Source organism: Aphis gossypii, chromosome 3 (genome assembly GCF_020184175.1).
Source record: "Aphis gossypii isolate Hap1 chromosome 3, ASM2018417v2, whole genome shotgun sequence".
Classification (NCBI taxonomy): Eukaryota; Metazoa; Arthropoda; class Insecta; order Hemiptera; family Aphididae; genus Aphis; species Aphis gossypii.
Genome location: NC_065532.1, coordinates 27,672,576 through 27,694,613, shown reverse-complemented (window position 1 = coordinate 27,694,613; position 22,038 = coordinate 27,672,576). Strand labels below are relative to the sequence as shown.

Below are 22,038 nucleotides of genomic sequence, written 5' to 3'. Positions count from 1 at the left end.
TATAAAAATAGAATTATGATTACAATCGTAATACTTATATATTATACAAATAATTTTCCATATAGGTAAATAACATAGGTACAGTTATTTTAAAATATTATATAGTGATAAAGAAACCTTCTAACTAATTTAAGCTTATTATTATTGTTTCATGTCTTTGCTGTAATTAAATGGGGTCAGCTATACAACCTTAATTTTAGAAAATTATAAGGTCATTCATACACTTAATTACAAATTGTTAAGGCTGTTTATACTTAGTGTTTTCAACTATTTTTTAGATATATTTTTAAATTAAATGTTAAATGAAGTAAATATTTAAATCATAATCATAACCAACTTTTAAATTTTAAAAGAATCAAGAAATAAATGGTTCAAAATTTTTTAATTAACATAATTATTATTAATTATATTATCATTAAAAATTTTATTAGTTTTTACTTCTTGAATTGTCACTTTAAAATTTGTATTCAACTTTATTGGTAGTGCAAGAAGCTTATAAAATTCCTGACAAAGGAACTATAAAATCGTCTTAATTGAAAACCTTAGAGGGATCAAATAAGGGTATAGCGAAATATTTATTAACATATATTTATTTTTTCCCAATATCTAAGAATAAAAATTATACCAATACTTAAGTTTTAACAAGAACTACATAAATTATTATTAACAATGTTTGTGATTAATTAATAATTATTATTGATCTTATGGTTAATATACATATAATAATATAAAATATGGAACTATAAATCATAACTTAATAAAAAAAGGTGCTGAAGATTGTGCAATTGCATAGTAAGATCTTCTTATTATCGGTTGTTTAAAGTTTAAAGTATTTATACAAAACGTTGTGTTTTGAATAATGATTGTTGAATTCTTATAAGTACTTCATAATTTTAAAGATACTTGCGAATACTTTAGTCTTTAAAAGTAACCATCTACAATTTAGCGTTGCATTTTGCCTAAGAGTAAAATTATTAATGAACAGATAAATTATTTAATATAATACATTTTGTAGAGTATAAAGAGTTTAATAATTCTAGTATAGTAAATAGCATAGTTAATTGCAAATAGTAACAAAAAATATTATCTTTAGTGGGTACTCGTATATATTTATGCATGGTTTTGGATAATCAGTATTTTTTAGTTTGTGACAATGATTATAAAAGAATGATAAAAAGTTTCAATCAATTTAAGATAATAATTTAAAAGCTTAAACAGCTAAAAAAAAGTTGATTTAAAAAATATAGTTTGTCGTTTCTGAAAGTATAATTCACATTTAAAAAATACAAAATATAAAGACTCATTATCTGATTAAGTGGAAGAACATAATTCGAAAGTACCTATAATACCTTTCATAGATTCATAGTTAACCAAATTTAATCAGAGAAACAAACTTAAGTGTTCCCACACTAGTTAAACGTTTTAGGAAATTTTAAGGAAGTAGAAATAAATGTTTTATAAAATTAGTACCATCAATTTCTTGATCACGTTTTATAATTCTTAAAATATATAACACACGACCATTGTAGGAATATATATATATTTTATTGGTTACTTGATAAAATGCGTATATTATTAATTATATAATGCATATGACGTGCTTATTATGTAAAAACCAATGTCATTCCGAGTAATTTCAATCATATCCTTCGGTAAATGTGTCTCCAAAAATAAATTTTTTTAATAACCACTGAAGACGTATCATGCGTCTTATCTGTTCTATGAAAAAATAAATAATTGTATAGAATATTAATAAAACTTAAAAATAGTAGCTTATATTAATTATATATATGTAGACTGTAATACTAAAATATCGTATAAATCATAGTTTTATAAATTGTTTCTGATTTGCTATTGAAGTATATATATATATAAATGAATACCTAAAGATTTTAAAATTATCGTTTTTCTTTATTGTTTTGATTTTAAGTTCAAATATTTAACGTGTAATTTGAACTCTTTCATATAAAATAAGTATATTGAGACATTAATTCAAAAAAATTTGTATTTTTAATCCAAAAAATTAAATTTTAATTTTTAACTCAAATAATGGATAGAACTTAAAATGTTAATAACAGTATCGTACTTTTGTTTTAAAGGTTTTTTAAATATTAAATACTTATATAGATATTTTTCAAAATCTAAATTAGTAAGTACTTATACAATTCTTAAACTATGCTTTTTCATGTAGAAAATTATGAAATTAAAATCAAATTTGTGTTTAATTGTGTGCAAATACAATATATATATACAAAAAAAAATTATAATAAAGTACTCTGAAATAGTATCAGAAAGGATGTTTTTATAAGTTTCATTATTTTTTCTGTCGCCTTTGTGGCAACAAAAGACTGAAAATGAGCCTTTTTTAATGACGCCATTTTCTTGTTGTTTTCCGACATTTGTCAATTAATTATACTTATTTTGATACATACTTACTTAATTTTTCAGAATATTTCTTGTTAAAAGTTGTTATGTGTATTTCTTAAAGGTTATTTATCAAGACCAGATCATACATTATATATTTTGTTTTAGCATAAACTATAAAGAATAAGAATTTAACATTTGTATGAAAAATCATTAGAGCTTGATAAAACTTTTAGAAATGGCATTTTAGATAATTTGTTTATTTTATACATTAGGTATTATCAAACAAACTTAAAGGGAAAAATTTTTCATGTTCACACATAAAACTTGCAATGCGTTTATTATCTAAATTTGGTTTGAAACCTTATTAAGACGTAATCACTTGTATATATTATATATTACTACAAAACCGATGGGCCTTGCCCCCAGTTACCTTCGTATAGTTTAAGCGTTCCACCCCATTAATTATATTGGCTTCTAATGCGATTTATATGGTAACCTTTCTCCAAACTAATTTAATAGGTTGATCAATTATCAGTACAAGAGAAAAAACGTATGTAGAAATTCCCCCCAAGTTCTTATAACCATAGATCTATAATCTATATCTATCTATCTACGAGTATATATATATATATATATATAAATAACGTAGGTAACTAATAAAATTATTAGTTCAAGAACTACTATAGACACGAATGAAATTGAATATTTACGGAAGTATAAATTTGGATAGACTTTTTACAATGTTTTTATTATAAAGTTTAAATACATAACTTATTAACATATTTTAAATTATTGAAAATAAAATAATCCTAAATTTTTGATTGGCATTTTTTTTTTTTTTTGTTTTTATTCTAGATCATACAAATAAGTCATTCTTGAGTTGGGAATATTATGTTTTTATAAAATTTTAAGCTGTTGTTTAACAAATTTTGATATTCCAAACATTACTTTAAAGTAAAATTTAAACTTACATATAATAACGTATAATACAATAAAAAACTATAGCTTAAATATAACAAGTGTTGAAGTATAGGAATAATTAAGTTTAATAGTGAAGCTAATTCATTTTAATAAAATATATTTCTTATTTGCTTATAGATCATAAAATCAGGTATATTATAATACGTTATTTAATAAAACGAAAGTCATATAATTGCATTCATAATAAATTACCACAATTAAGTTAAAATAAACAGATAACAATTTAAATAAGTCTAAAAATATAAGTACAAACCATTTTTTTTTGGTTTTTTTTTTTTTTTTTTATACAGATAATATAATAATAGTAAATTACCAACTATTGTGTGTAACATGTATCCTAACCATTCTACGTGATGTTGACTATAAATATATGAAACATGTCTAAACTAATAATAATTATAACTTAATGTTTAATTTAAAATTTAAAAAATGTTCCAAGTTCGAATTAAATGATAGGTATACTATTGTTGTATTTGTCTTCATCCTGTTAATTTTATACAATAGAAAACGTAATGTGATTCGGCTCTTATTTGTTTCACTGTCTCGCACAGTCTAGGTTAAGTAGATTGAGTCCTCGGGAAGTGAAGAGCGTTGCCCTACAAAACGAAATTTCATAGATGATTTATTTTATAGTGTGAGGTTAAGATGAGGCCTTTTTTAAATTTATTTTCCATATGTTGTATTCAAGCCCTTCCATACCAATAATTTTTAACCCAATATTGTGTTAAAAGTTTAAATAGTATATATATTTTAAAAGTGTGCTTTAAATAAACTCTAACGTGGTCAGGGGAACCTTGTTACGATATTAGTTATCCAGGGAAGGTATAACGAACGTCACAAAACAATATGTAATATAATATTGACTAGTATAGGATATTTGGTATGTAATTTTAATTTATATGAGTATTGATTAATTGCATAATTCATATCTGTTTGGTATTTGTACTAACTTCATGACTGTATATTTATTTTATGTGCCTATATGGTCATAACCTTTATTTTAAATTTATTTTATAGACCATATTTCATTTTTACAGTAATTTTCGTTATTAATTATTATGTCTGTAACTTGTAGAACCATCTTACACTACTTCATTTAATATTGCTTCTATGATATCTTAAATATCAAAAAACTGGAATATGCTTATTGCATATGTCTTATATATAATTACAGAGTAGGTATTATTGAAATATGTATATTCACTATAATTTAGTAAGTAGCTATTTAAATATGCTAATGGAATGAGAACTCATGACTTTCATTTTTCTTAACTGTTTTTCCAAAAACGTTTAATTTAATTCTTGTTTTGCTAAAAATTTTATATGATATGGAAATTCATATACAATATACATACATACATTTTTGGTTTGAAATTGTTCATAACAAATGCGATTAGTATAATAATATACAAAATGGTGTAACTATTTATATATTTTTAGCACAAATATAAGATTTTGATCATTTCAATCGGAGCAAATATTGTTGATTAAGTTGATAACAGTAACTTATAAAAAGTAAAAATATATTAAATACATTTATGAGGTCATTTTTATCAGACATTTTTTAAATATTAGATAATAAATTGTTAATTTACTAAATCAAATGTGTTGATTTTTTTTTATTTATATACATAACTATCTCTTATTGAATATAATTTTAGATTATGTTTTGATACATGTATTTTAATTTTTATTATTTTTAATTTTGTTTATTAAATAAGTATATAAAAGTATTTTATTACTTTCAAAAGACAAAATGTAATGTTTTTTAAAAAAAAAAAACCAAAATAATTATAGTCTATATCTATATATTACGTAACATGATTGGATAAACCGAAATAAATAATTAAGTATGTACACTGTACAGTATGTACGTTTCACTCAATTATGACCATTGAACATTTATATATATATATGCATTGAAATTACTTATTAGTTATTAAAAATTATAAAAACTATGTATTATAAAAATCTAAATTTTATACCACAAGTATAAATCAAGTTATATTAAATGAAGTGTATTCATTTAGTGAATTCATCTTTAGTAAATGAAACATATAATATCTAATTACGAATTGTATTTCATTCCAAATTTTCCTCTTACAAATAAAAAACCTCGAAAAAAAATTTATTGTAAGTATTAAATAAAAAATGCAATAATACTTCAAATCAAATACCTCTACCTATTTGTACTCAATTTTGTGTAAAATGTATATTTTCGACCCAAAAATTTATCTCTGGAATACATTATGTATGTGTGAGAAGTTATAACTAGAGAAAATTATAATATTTCGATTTATCAAAATGTATAAAACATTTAATAATTATTTGTTAGGTCATTTTATATGGGTTTTTTTTTTTAATTTGTATTCATCAAAAACTCAAACATTCACCGACTCTTTACAATATTATACCGAATATATGTAAAATTGACCTACAGATACATAAATAGTAACGTGTAGCTTGTCAGATCTGTTAACGACATTACGGTAACGAGAATGATTAATTGTTTTTATATTATTTATTTGTCCGTATTTTCAGAAAATAGGTCCCAGACGATAAAGACAAATTAATTTTTTTTAAGTGCTCAAATGTTATTAATCACGGTCACGTGACCATTAAATTCCGCTACGTCGTGCCGCTGACATTTCGGTTTCACAAAGTTAAGTAAAACTGGACATTTCACATGATATACGCATGAGCATACGTGTATCGAAAGTCTGGGAAGAGGGTAGTTAAACTGAGGACCTCCGAACCCTCTATCTGCTCAAGCATAGCAAAAGTTTTATTTGCTCTCTTTATATGTCCACCGTTGTACTCATCCATCAAATTCAGTGACACTAGGAATTTTAAAAATCTTGCCCAATCACGAAAATTTTAAAACTGCTTGCTTACTTATTCATAATAAATTTACATATCTATAACCTAGTACGAAAAAAGTGTTATCAAAAAATATAAAACCCCCATGGTATTTGCGTTTAATCACAATGGTAAGTTTACAAAATAAATATACCTATAATCAATCAAACAAAATAAAAAAGAGTAGTAAAATGGGCAACGCTCTGCGGTATAGTAGGTATCGAGTGAACCACGAACATAGAGTAGGTCACCATAATATAGTCACCATAGCTAGGTGTGTTAAAATTGAATCTAATGATAGATATCATTGTATACGAAAAACGATTCTAAAGGGAGATGATTGTCAACCTAGTGGCTAGGATATAATATATTTTCCATTGGGTGGCGAAAAAAGTGATTTATGTTTTAATGACCTGAAATTCAATCATATACAGAAAATTTTAATTTAAAAAACTAGTGTATGTTTCAAGTTTTTACGACTAGTAATTTTTAACTATAACAAAAATCTAAAATGATTTGATTGAAGATAATCGTTATTTTACACGTGAATATATTTGATTTCGTAAAAATTTAAACTTTAGATAAAATTTTTTTAATTGGCCAACGCTCAACTTTTTTTATAATTATTGTAAGTCAAACTTATTGAATATCGTGTACAAAATTTTAAATTCTTAGTTAAAACCTAACCTATTCATGATTTTGAAAATTTTTATCAATATTTAAACTTCAAACACTAATAAAAAAAAAAATTGTGCCTATGTATTCTTATAATTTTTGAATCACTATAAGAATAAATCGTGAGAAACTTTGTATTCAATTTTTAAATATTTTGACTAAGCCAAAAAAATGTTATCAATATTTATAATAAAAAAACTAAACAAAAACGAATACTTCGGATGCCTTTAAATAAGCAAAATATTTTGAAAATTAAATCATGTAAAGAAAATGCAATTTAATAGTAACAGGTGAACGTTTCAAGTATCTAAAACTTATGCTTTTTGTATAATAACAAATATTGAAAATCGTTTGAGGATAAATTGTTATATCGTTACAAGATTTCATAAAAAATTAAAATTCAAACACTCATCACATTTTTCCTTTAATGATGCTTCGAGTGTTCTCTATACCTATTTGTAGGAAAACTTATGAAAAAATTTAGTATTTAATTTTTTAACCTTAGTTATAAATACAAACATTTTTATGAATTTAAAACTACAAAATTACTTGCAAATTTTTGCTATTTTGACATATTCCGTAAAAATTACGCTATTATAAACATTTGGTGAAAATTTCAAGTATTTACAGTGTTTAGTTTTTGGGTTACAACTATAAAAGAAAATTTTTACTTTTGACCTCTATAATACACCAAGGATATTCACTATGCCATCGAAAACTACCCCCAAAGTTTGAAATTGAAGCATTATTTCGACAAGTTATGGTGTATTACACACACAAAAAATACACATCATTGTAAAATTAATATATTCATCACTTCATTCAAAATCTAAAAACGACTGTAAATTCTAGAATATTTCCAAGTACAAATTATGTCAAAATACCAAATAAAACTACTCCCACTCAACTATAGAGCGATTATAGCGATAGTGTGATACTGTGATCAGATCCTTGAAAATATTTATTAAAAGTTTGGAAATAATATCATAATTTATGCTAAATTGAAGATTTTGAAATGTAAAGTAAAATGATACCAGCCGTTATCACAGTTGATATGGCATACTCGTCACACTCTTTGAGAAGTCATAAGAAATAATATACTCATAAACATGTACCTATAATATATCGAGTAATTAATCTAACTAAAGAAACTCATTATTTTAGAAATAATTAATGTTTTGAAAATATTTAGATCGTATTACTCCGAATAATATTCTGATTTGGAAAAATAAATTTAAAATATATTTTGTCATATAGGTAAAAGAGTTTAAACTTAAATAATAAAAATGTTATTTTATAGACTTAAAATTATACAAAGAAATGTTGTCAAAAACATCAGTATTTTCTGAAATACTAAGTATTTTACGTTAAATAGATTACCTTATATTTTTTATATTATATTATTATCCAAATAATTAACTAGAGAGGTAGTTACATTTACCCACAATGTTTTCATTGTTTCCAATATCGAGGATTGGTCGCGATATGTTCCCAAATCCTTATGCAATCACAGTTCGAACCAGTGTTAAATGATCAACAAAAATAATGTTCTCTGTTGTTTACTACTTAATGAAAATATCCAATTTGTGGGAGATCATTATTATATACTACATTAAATAAAATCACCAGAGTGAATAATTTCGAATTTGTTGTATTTCTTGTTTTAAGTATAATTGAATGTTATGTTATCCATTCTCGTTCTTCAATATTACATAAAATAAACCATGTTCATTTGTATCAACTCGTATCTTTTAACTGTATTGTGGAAAGTTCGTGGTATTCTGAAATTCATTGTCTATCTTAATACTTACAAAACTAAAATATTTATTAATTTTACATGTAGTCACGTTGTTCTTTTTAAGATGGTCGGCTATTTTTACTCATAATAATTGCAGAAAATACACTTGAATTATTATTATTATTATGTATAAAAGTGACAGGGTAACTTTTTAGTTATACGTACCTATGGAGGAATATTCTGTCACGGAGTATTATGTTTAATAGGCTGAGGGTTTGTGATTATTTGTGAAAAATTTAACTGGGTCAACTTGGACTGACTTTATATACATTGTATATAGTATATACCTACTGTACCTATGTATGGGTACTTGAAATATTTAAGTTTAGTATGTGTATATTACGTTAAAGAAGTTTGAGTGGGATAATAATACTCGTAGACGAGTAGATATAGTATATAGTTTAATAAAATATATAGTATACACTATAGTGTATAGGTATATGTATATAGTTATGCAACATTATTTTAAATTCTGTGAGGAGTGAGGAATGTTTTAGTTTAACTAAAATGTGTTTTATGTAGCAAAGAAGCTTGGAAATTGTTATCTTTATATAGATATGAAATTAAGTACTTAGATGATAATTTTCATTTTCAAAGTGGTAATTTTTTGAATTTTTCAGTATTTTTCAATAAAAATAACTGTAAAGAAATGTTAGCCAAAGCGTTTTTAATTAAATTTTGACCACGTTTGGGTACACCATGCTCTGCTAAGAAATGCTTTTGGAATGAAACGATTTATCATCGCTTTCAATTATAAAGATAACCTTCTTAGGACCATTCAACTCCTATATCAGCTATTTTTAATTATATTCGTTTCGTACAAATCTCTAAATAATTTATAATCCTTGTTCTATGACTTTTACTATGAGACATACATTTAAAATACTGTCTGAAAATATTGTCACATACCTATTGTTTTGTTTAATTTGGATTTTATTCCATTAACTATACAATATACATGTATTATGTATTTTATGCGAATGATGTAATCATTTTTTGGTAAGATTATATAATTTATGTTCTCATAAATATTTATCATTTCACATTATTTTTACTCAAACATCACGTATATTTCGAATATATGATCGTTATGCTGACATCCCATATGTTTATATTAGGTGAGCAAAAAAGGTACAATTCATTAATACTTTAGTGGTTTTGTTACATTATATTTGAATTCACACATTCAAATTTATATTCTGTCATGAAGACTATAGAGTTGTAAATTTGTACAGAACTAGTAATAGCAACTAATAAATAGTTTTCTCTCTTAAAGTCTCAACTTGTGTCTTACATATATATGTTTGTTATTATTATTAATAAGCCTTCAACGCCTATAGTTAATAATAAGCACGACAGATTTAGCTCAAAATATTTTTTATCGAATATTAACTATGTTTATAGTGATTTTACATTGTCATCTATAATTTTTAATTTAAATTTAAGTATAAGTATATTATACTTTTTATGTATTCAGCAGATGAAGATATAATTAATATTATCATAAATGTATAAATTATTTAAAACACTGAAAAGACAAACAAAAATTATATTTAAAGAATAATTATATTATACAATGTAAATATTTTATTTGGATAAAGAAAAGAATAAATTAAATAAATAGTTTGTATTGCATTTAAAATTTCTATGTCTATTTTACATAGTTGATAAACAAATAATATTCTTATTTCGGCTTTTAATAAAAAACAACATTCGTGATCTGTTAATAATTATTATATAAATTAGTATTCAGTTATCTAATTAAAGGGGGATACACACTTACTGTTCTGCATTGGATTGTAGGTTACGGGTTTTGATTGGAAGAAAAACCAAGTACAAATGGGAAATTCCACTCGAGTAAATCCTTTTGTTAATGAAGCGGGTGAATTACTCTCTGGAATGACCTCAGTCGATTACTAGCTTGACAAGATCTATTCATAATCTTAGATAAATCGGTATTTGAGATACATTTGAATTCAGAATTCCTCTTGGGTTCATTGTACGCCGACTAGCAAATCTATTTCGAAATTGTTAAATTTTTATTTATTTTAAATAATTATGAACAATTTAAGTAATCTCATAGTTGCTTTATTAGTAATATTTATTATTTTCTATTTATTTTTATTTTTATATAAGAATAATAAATACTCATAGAAATAAGTAACTGCTTAAAGATAGATTTTCAAATTTTGTTTCGTTTTATATATTTTAGTCCAAAATTAACAGTTTTATCTCGAATAAAACAGTTTGTTTCTTATATGTGTAGTTATATGTTATCATTTTTATTATTTCGTTTTCAACTTAAGTAATAGCAATGCTGCAATTCCGCAGCTTCCAATAAATATACAAATACTACTTGCAAGTCAAACAAGTCAATGCATAGTATATGCAGGACAGTACGTAATATAAATCGCATAATAATAAAATATATACGGTGTCAAATAAACGACCTATGGTGGTCTGAAAGGCACATATTATATTAACAAAGTGTGCATACACAAAACGACGTGTTTTTATTGTGTAATTTAATAGCACATACTTTCTAGATTTTCAAATATATTTATTTTTATTTGTGTATTATAGACAGCGGTCTAGTTTTAAAGAATACTTTTAGTATATTAGATGATATTATTATGTCAGTGAAATATATGTACACTACAAGTAAAAGAAGTTTTTAGTAACTGTAACCGATTATATTATAGGATAACGACAAAAATCGTATGGGTGTTTTTATTGCATGAACTTAATTGTATTTTATATGATTAAATATTGTATTCCACACTATCGTTTTAAAAATTCCGTAACATAAGAATATTATGAATTCATTATATCATTACACAATACACAACATACTATTGTTTTAACAACTAATAAATGCTATATATATATTTTGTATAATTTTTGGTAAATTATAAGATAAAATGCTTATAAACTGTTAAAAACGTTTTCATGTTTTTTATATTTCAACGAATAAAGAGACTCAACGGAATTATTATAATGATAGGTATCAGCCATTCTCTTATTTATATGAGAACTTCGTTATTTATTTTAATCAATCAATTTATATTAGACTTGATACATAATATGCTTTTGTAAGCATAACTATATACTAAAATAATAATGCCTTTGGGATTCTGCGAACATTATGCGGTCAATAAGAAGTCGATATTGTTTTGGATGGCAGCCCAAAATGATACGATTAAAGTACTGGAATGAATTACTGTGAACTCCCGTAAGGTATTTAATGTATCTACGAGTAATGAGTATTTATTATAATATATTAAAATATTATGCTAACCTTTTCGACGTCCTTTTAATACTTTGTGTTATCACTAGTTTACGATTATTTACCACGAAGGTCGATCATTTTTAGTTTTGTTATATGTTATGTTTATGTACTTCATTGTAGCTTGTTTATAGAATCTCACACAATAAACCAAAATTAAGAGGTTAGTGAATAAATCCTGTCTACTTTTTGGAACTTAAAACAAGATGTGTGATGTCAGTTGTTCAGAAGATACATAGAATAAAAAAAGAAATCTTTTTCTAAATAAATTGTTTTATTTTTTGCCATTTACTATTTACAAAACACTTAAGAAGAATTTTTAAATAGTATAGGTACTCTGTAAATAATAATAATAACAAAAATTGTGAACTCCGAGCTTGAGAATTATAAAATAAACGATTGCTCCGGGCATACTAATAAAAACACACAAAACGAAACAAAATAATGTAAGAGTTTCATTTTTAAACTACTGTTGTATGTTCTTTTAATGACATAATATGCTAAAATATATATATATATATAATATAAATAAATAATAGTAATAAAGGTATACAGGATGATTCATTAAACATATACTCACCTCAGATTTTTATTTAACTATAATCTCATTTAAACTCTGATTTTTGGAATATTTTTAAGTACAGTGTACCCTCTGGGTGGATTATCTATAGTCTTTCACGGAATCAACATACATATATGTGTACAAAAATTATAAAAATAATTAAAAAATTTTTTAATATTTTCGTAATATTAAATGAATGTTTAAATAAAAATAAAACATGTAATTTAATTTTCCTTAAGTACTAGATATTTAAAATTACATGATTCAATTTATTTTAATAATACTTATATGTAATTATAACATTTTCATTTGAATTTTAATTTTGTGGATTATCCGTGGAATTCGCTCATCTGTGGATGCAAAGCCACCCTATTCCGCGGATAAACGAGAGTACATTATATACTTAAGAACCATATTTTTAAATATTTAAATTTTTTTAAGTTTAAGGAGTGTTATATAGTATATGATACTAACTACATTTTATTCAAATATAAATATCTTTATTTTTTGTTAACTATTGAGCAGATGATTTATTTGAAAATATTAATGTATTTAAATTTAAATTTGAATGAGTAGTTTTTATGTTGTTAACTTTGTGTATTAAGAATTATATACTCATGATAATATATGTATAGGAAAGCTATGATTATTTTAAAATTAATCCATCAAATCTTTGTAATTTGTGAAAAAAAATTGTCTGTGTATTATAGTAAATAAATATTACAGACAAAAAAATTAAATAAATTTTATATTTTTGTAAAAGTATTGTTAAGGATAGTTACAAAAGTATATGCAACTTAATAACTCAAAAACTACTTTTTTCGTTTTTTGTTATAGTCTTATAAAAATTTTCTAAAAAATATCTTCTTAACAATGTACGGTAAAAAAAGATGGTACTTATTTGAGAATAGTAGTTTTATTGTATAGTAGTTGTAGTCAGGTGTTCTTTGTTATTAAGTATCTATTATAAGTGACTATAATAAGTATATGTATTAAATTTGAATTCAATAAAAATTAATATGCTCAACGCTAATAATATTTAAATTCGAGCTAGGAAAATTTATGAGTAAAATTGTTTTGAATTTTCAAATTTAAGTTATATAAATTAAATTTTAACTAAAATATTTTGTGAATTTTCACAATTTTTTCAAATATTGTAAAAACTTGAAATTTAAACATTTAAAAAAAAAATTAACTAAAAGTTTGATATTTTTTAATTGTTATTTTAAAACTTATAAAGAACCTTATTAAATTGTCTAGATTTATTACTTACAAACATTTATAAGACTTAAGATTGCTTAAGAAGAGAAAAGCTAAATTATTTTAAAACCTTACTTCTAGAATATCCTAATTTAAAATATATTTATTGAAAATGTCAAGTATTTAATTTAATTTCTTTTTGAGTTAAAACAAAATAATTTTATCAAACACTTTTTTTTGCTTAAATTTTTTATTTATTTATTTTTATTTCTCAAATTAGTTTTTTAATGCTGGATAATTCTACCTTTGATATCTCCAGTAAAAACTAGATATAATTTGCTCATAAACTAAAAATTATTTATGTCATTACTGGATTCTCTTTAAATATCACTAAAAAGTGTTTGAAATTATACTATTATTATTTTTTTTTTAGTCCTTAAAAAATAAGAATACTATGTAATAATTTTCAAAAATCAGTATTTGAATAAGTTTATTATTAGCGATAAATATGGGTATGAACATGTTTGGTCAATCATTCTTTAACTTTTTTTTTTCATTTTTTTGATATATTAATTTTGATTTATGAAAAAACAACACTTAAAAAAAAAACTTATTTATTTTAATGACAATATAGATTTAATACTTCATATTTTGAAGCAGAATATATTCTTTTAAATTTTCATCTATAAAATTAAAATTGATATAATTTTATTAATTAATTATCCGCAATACATCAGCTGATAATATAAGTGGATCCATCACAATGCCACTTCATAATCTAAACTAAACTTTAAACACCTAGCATTAATTAAGTACCTACTCGTTTGAAATTCAAATTTTATGTAACAAAACTGAGAAAAGTATTCTGTTAGAGATATAAAGTTGAAAATTTGCGCTGTTGTTCCAAAAAGTTACACATTTAAAAATATAATTAACGTTAATACTTTTGTAGATGTAATGAGTTTTTACTGTTAAAATTACCTTGTACTCGTATATATGCCGGTTCATGATTTTATAACTATAATATTATAGTTCTGTAGTAGTCCATCAGTAGAACATAGGTGACCCTATTGAGTATTGAATGATCATTACAAAGCACTTGAGACTAGTTGAGACGTGCCTATAGGAGAACGTTCTTGTACACGTCAGCTATGCGGCGTGTAGAGGTTTCGTCGATTTTCATATTCTTAAGGGATTTACCTTATGCAATCAGTAGTTAAAAATATAACTGCAATGCGATAAACCAAAAGAATAAAAAAAATGATGCTATGTCGACGTCACGCAATGTTTGTAAATGTCGAATTCCGACTCCCCGGAGAGAGCAGACGCACGTGTAAACCATTACTTGTTCGAAACGTTTCTATTGGTCGGCTATTTATGTGGTCGCAATCAATTGTAGTTCGACATCCACTTAAAATAAAATAAAATGAAAAGCATTTCCAATAATTCACACATTTCTACCAATAGAATTCCAAAAATTAACTGTTAAAATTACTTACAATAATTCAGGTGTTTTTAATGTGTAGGTAGTTTAAGACATTTTTTTTTAGTCCTCAACTTATCACCGGCTTTTAAGTCCAATTGTACTTCATAAGTACTTTGAAATACCAATCATCTAATAATAGCCTTGAATAAGTTGAAATTGGAATTTTCCAAGTTTTGAAAAGGTATTAAAATCACGAAACAGCTGTTTAGTCGACAAACGACCTCTATTTCCTAAACTTCCGCTAAATCATTGTTCCAATATATTACTTAAATAAAATGTCACAGATAGTCATACATATTTTCATGATAACACTTGTTTTTATCTATTTGTTGTGTTGAAAGATGCTTGTTGTATGCTTCATGTAAAATTTTTTTGATAAGAAAGATACCTATACAGTTTATATTGAGGTTTTATAACTAAAACGATATGTACTATTCAATAATAATTATAATATTTTAAAGTATTTATTTTATTATACCTATTCATAAGCGAAAATTTGATGAAATTACTGGGGAGGATGAGCAATATATGGCCATTACACATATACTCACTACTGTACTAGAGCAGTTATACCTTAAACTTCTGGAAAGACTTAGTTCCCTCAAGTCCCTCCCCCCCGATTTCCACCTATGAATCATTCTTTGTGAATAATTATAATTAAATAAAAACTACTTTGATTGCATCGTATTAGAAATTAGAATATAATTTAATTAAACACTTCTATTTTACTTTATTTTTAGGGACAGATAATATAATTATCTGAATTCTAAAACATTATAATAATAATTTTTTTTTTATTTTTTGAATGCGTATCTTACCAACTTTATTTAAATTAGCAAAACATTTTTTAATTTAAATGACGTATTATTTTAACAACTTACGAGATTATTTTTTATAAATATATTTATTTTAATTAATTAACTAGTTTAATTAATTTAAGTTTGTAAACTCAGTTAACATGTAACAAAACCCTCGACATTTCACTTAAAAATATTTAAATATTTTGTTATAAAATCTTTTACCGAATAATATGAAATATCACATAATTACGTAGCTATCTAAGACTAGTTAGTATGCATATACCTATTACCTAAATATCTATTCAAATGTATTAATTATAACTATTAATTATTAATTATTTACTAAAAATGTATTATTTAAATAAAATAGTTTATTTTCATTCTAAATCGTTATACTTGTGTAATTTAAATTTTAAGATTTTAAAATATAAACTAAGTTTTTTCGTTTTGATACTAAGATACTAATTTATCTAGAATTTATAGCTACAGATGTTATCATTTATTAAAATTAATTTTGAATTTTCTAAATCATCAAAATTATATTAGGAATTGAAACGGTAATAGTTACATTAAATAAAAGCCTTATATTAATTAATAAAGTCTAATTTTAATAGATAGAATAGAAATACGAGTACCAATAAAATTTAATAATTGAATTGGGAAAAGGAAAACTCGTATGGCAAAAGTTTTATCTTTAGTTACAATAGTAACTAAAGCGATATGTGGTCAGAACGTTTAACATAATAATGAATTAAAATGTGAAATTTAAGTTTCGCGACATTAATTTTAACTATAACATAAATTTATAATAATTATTATAATATTTAAGATAATATTAAATTCAGATACACTGTACAATAAAAATTTAAAAAACAATATTTTATGAAGATAATAGTTAACAAATATTATATTATTATCATGTATGTTTATACTATTGTTAGCATGGTATAAGTTTAATTACCAAGTTTCGGTTGATGTATGACACTATAATATATTATATGGATAATATGCATAATATTATGTACATATTATTATAATCGCTTGTAAAATAGATTCAGTATGCGGAAAAACGACGAGTTGAATAATGTATAGAAATTAAGATTTTATTGTTTTTTCCCATGTCTATTATATTAAGTAGACCGTTACCATTTATATTTCACATCTATTCACGTATCGACTATTATTTTAAAAATATGATCTTTTATATTTCATAATTTTTTTTTATTTCCGTTATAGTTTAACGTCAGACAAATGATGGTCGACAGTACGGGAATGAGAACGGACAATATAAAACCAGGAACGCCCATTACGTCTGAAACGTCCAGCTCAAAAAATACCAATGATAATTCCAGCGGCAATGTCAAAAACAGTTCAACAACTGTCGAAAAGATTGTACCATCAAGGTAATATTACTTTTGTAAATTACCTTTCTTACTAGCGTATTTGACCAATTAAAAATAATGATTTATAATTATCGAATACCTAAAGCGATATACAAAACAAAATATACAACCACATTTTTAAACACTTTTTACTTATTCAATAATACAATAATTGATACTTAAAAATGAATTTACAGTTTTATGTTTTATTCACTAACCTATTTACTTCTCTTTTAACTAATAATGAGTTAACGATAAATAAAATAATATCATTTTAAAGCGAATAGAAATTCAAATCAAATTGCTCCGATTGTATTATACAATTTGTATAAGATAATACAAATTAGAAGAAAGTTTATTCTTCGCTTAAGTAGACATCCGTAAAATATTATTAAACATATTTATTACTTTGAATTCATTTTAAAAGTATCAAGTAAAAGCATTGTGCTAGAGAGATATTTGTTGAGTAAGAAGTTTGAATTTACGTTTACTAATCGATAAAGATTAATAAACGTTAAATAGTTAATACTAAATACATCCTAAATTAATATAGGTAATCCTGATCATTTTTTTTTTATTATTATTTATAAATGGCTAATTTATTTCAAATGACCCAGATGATATATTTTTATGTTTGATAATTAAAACCTCTGTATTTTATACCTTTATAATCTCCAAATTACAAAAAATAATAATATCAATTTTATTCATTCAGCTATCTTTATACAAAAATAATCTTTCCAATTCCCCAATGCATATTATTATGTCCTGATTCCTGGAATTAAATAAATAAGGATTGTTTTAACTTTATAAAAATAAACTAAATTATGTGAAATCATACCTACTTGTTGTGATATACCTATATTATACATACAACATATCGTAAAGAGTACTGTTTTTAAATCACATTTTAATTAAATGGACACTAAAATACAGCGAAATTGTATTATAACCTGTATATATTTAGTATTCGTTTTACGGGAATATACTTTATGATGTTATTATTTAATGACTTAGGTATTAGATTGTTGTCTATTATAAGTAGGTAGTATTATTATACCTTGTTGATTGACTTAGAGATGGCATATTTTCTTATTCGTATTCTATACTCAACAGTCAACAGTAATGTACTAGATAACTAATGGTTAATAGTTTTCTATGTATATGATGGAAAATATTTTTTTTTACCATTTTTTAGACGTTTATATAATTAGAATGTCCAAAAATGTATCTATTAAGACTGTAATATCATAACTATACTTACCACATTAAAATGGTTTCTTTTTTATAGTTTAATTTTTGTACTAATAACGTTTTCCTAACAGTTTATACCACAAAATAAATAATGTCACATAGAGGTTTCGTACTAAATTAAAATTTATAATAAAAATAAAACAATGAATGGAGTGGTAGGTTCCTATTGTATAAGTACATAAATATAATTATATTATGGTGAAGTGCATTTTTGTTAATGTAATTAATTATATTAAAAGTATATACAATATACATATTACATATATATATATATATATTATATACTAAATGTAATTATTAAAACACTTTGTTACATTAACTGCACAGATTTAAATTAATTTTTATTATGTTAATCATAAAAGCATGATTAAAAATATGAAATAATAACTAAATAAATATCTTTAGAATATTGTTAAAACGTAAACAATTTTCACTTTCATTTGTATTCATATTACCTCATATTTTGAAATGATAAATTTTAGGAATAATTTTATAGTATTATTTTTTACAATTTTCGAAAACAACGACCAACAAAGTTTCAAAGTAGTTCGATGTTAAGTTAGACTCAGGTTGCTGGTTGTCATAAAAATTCCCAAGGCATCGATAAAAACGTAGATTTTTTTTTAAGTTTTGACTATAACACTTGAAAGATGAGTCTCAGAACTTTTCTACAGACGTGATTTGATAGAAGTAAAAAAATATATATATGCATACATTATTCGGGAAGTTCTCTCAAAACTGCTCTCTAGATTTAAGAAGTAAGCTGTATTGTATTTTGGATACAAAGAATAGTATCATGAAATTATCTAACGTATATTTGCTAAAGTATAATAAACTACTTTATTTATTTAAACTACTTAAATTTTAATAATTACATTTTAATGGAGTTCTATTAAATGATTATACTTATCAATAAAACATTAACACGTGATAATTATCTTGTTCACGAATTCCGATTCGTAATTCGTGGGTAATTACTAATTAACTAAATTTGCTGACCATACGAGACTAATCTAAGATATAATGTATATTTTGCACTATAAAAACGTTGTATAAAATGTTTAGTTTTATATTGATATCAAATTTTAACCATTTATATAATTTATTTACCAACGATATGGTCTGCTAAAGTTACACGATTGTAGTTTTCATTTTATATTTTAAATGCTGAGAATTATATCACAATTATTTATTCACAGAAACATCACTTATATTATTTACAATGTACGAAACGAATGTAAGAACGTGTTAACATATTATTGTGATTGGATGTTATATCAATTTCATACCATTCTTTTGATTATTTTTTTCTTGAGGAATTTTCTTTTACCGCCAACTCTATACATTCTCAATTCTTCACGACTTAATCTTCAACATTTATCTGTTAAACAGTTTACACTGAATGCTTTTATGTTCATTGCGCTGTTAACGATATATATAGTGAGAACCATTAATTTTTCGCGTATGATACTCTCTACTCATGCGTTTACTTTCTAGATTACTCGTATCAAATCATAAAGAATCAAAAGAAAAAAACATACACAAGACACCGGTTAAAATTACACATATGTTTATATTTCCCTAACAGCCTAACAGTTTGAAAAATGCATTAATATTACATTTTATAAATAGGTTTAACGGAGGTACAACGAGGTACCTATTAAATTATTTTAAAATGCGTACAGTAAATTTATAATAAAATTTGTAATAAAAGTAGAACAGTTAGCCAATACGCCAATACGCCAAAACATATTTTTAATTTTAACTACGAATTATGTTTTAGTAAATTTGGCTATGAATTATTTTAAAAACCATAAATCATAATAGTTTAGGCACATATTTATGATTTTTAAGTCTAGTATTCTGTTTTATCGATACAAGCACAAAATAAAATCGAAAAAAAAAATTATATAGAAAAAAATGTTTGCTTTTAATGGCGTTGTGCAGATTAATAAAACATTCGTTTTATAATGTTCAGACATTTTGTTGGAAGCTTAAATCATTTTATGTACTTCTTAACATAATACTATAGGTATTAAATAGATTTTGTTTTATTAAATAATAAAACATAACAATTCAATTCATATTTTATAAACACGGTGAGTGTATATAAAATGTTTCATTGTCTAACTGTTGTCTTACTTAACTAGTTTGTTTGTATAAATAAAAAATCAATTTCACTGTCGATGCCTTATAATTAATTTGTAAAACTTACCATAATAGTTTGATATTTTCATGTCAATTACAATTATTAAAATGCGTTATTAAGACATTAAAATTGCTTTCATTAAGTCTTACGAAAAATCAAAAAATAAAATACGACTTGTCTTTAAAAATTGATCAATATGAAGAATTGGATATAATCATTTTTTTGTGTAAGCCCAGTTGTAGGTTATCTAGATGTTTCTAAATTCTGGTTTTCATTCGTAAGTCCGGCACGCCTTTAAGGCATTTCGTCAACTATGTCCCACGTCTCTTTATATATGACTTAGATGCCTACGCCCTACCCTGAGGAAGAAATATGTACGGACAAAATAAAAGACACGTCCTTTCGAGACGCCTATGAGTACAATCGATATAATATAGGTATACCTAACCTAACCGTATCGGTAACGTAGACTGAATATACATGAATGGAACGGCCGATAATCCATCTTTGTGACAAGTTTTTTTTGTGCAATATATTGAACACTTGACTTTATAAATACGACTAATTTTTACATAACTATCATTTAATAAAGTATTTTGAAACAAAATTATAATACATTTTTCAAGTGAAAAATATGAGTTAAAAGTTTAACAGTGTAAACTATAAACACCTAAAAATATTTTTAAGTTTTATACTATAACCCATAATATATATATATATATAGTATTTGTACCTAACCTAACTATTGGGTAGGTAGATAATAGTATGCTAAAACTTTATAAGTTTTATAAAGAATTTTAAATATTTAATTAAAACATTGTTCTAATTTTATATTTTATCAAATTGACCTGATAAATATTAAAAATAAAAATAAAAATAAAATTAATCTATACTAAAAAATGAAAATAGATTTAATAGGGTCTAGTATAAAAACGAAACTTGGACACGATTTAATAAATTCTATGCATAGTTTAAAATTACACATTTTATGTGGATGTTTTGTTACACGTTTCATTCTAACATCTGGAAATAGTTGATAAGGATTAATTTTTGTTTGTCTTAGTGAACTCATATTATAAACACATCTGTGTTGATTTCGTCGATGTTGTACCAATAAAAAATCTATATAGGCCGTTAGGATTAGTTATACGTTATTATATCGTTTTTATTTGATGAAAAGAAAGAAAACGAATATTAAACTTTATCTCTTACGCAATAAAGACATTTTCACAACCGTTA

At 23.9% G+C, this 22,038-nt stretch overlaps 1 protein-coding gene across 4 annotated transcripts in view; it reads left to right on the top strand.

The window, feature by feature from the left end:
* The window catches only part of LOC114125969 (cyclic nucleotide-gated cation channel beta-1-like), a 111,307-nt gene that overhangs the window by 27,428 nt on the left and 61,841 nt on the right, over positions 1-22,038 (top strand). For all 4 annotated transcript variants that reach the window (XM_050203155.1, XM_050203153.1, XM_050203154.1 and 1 more), the window contains one exon: positions 17,251-17,417. In XM_050203155.1, coding sequence (XP_050059112.1) covers positions 17,251-17,417 — 167 coding nt within the window. The remainder of the gene's footprint in view (positions 1-17,250; positions 17,418-22,038) is intronic.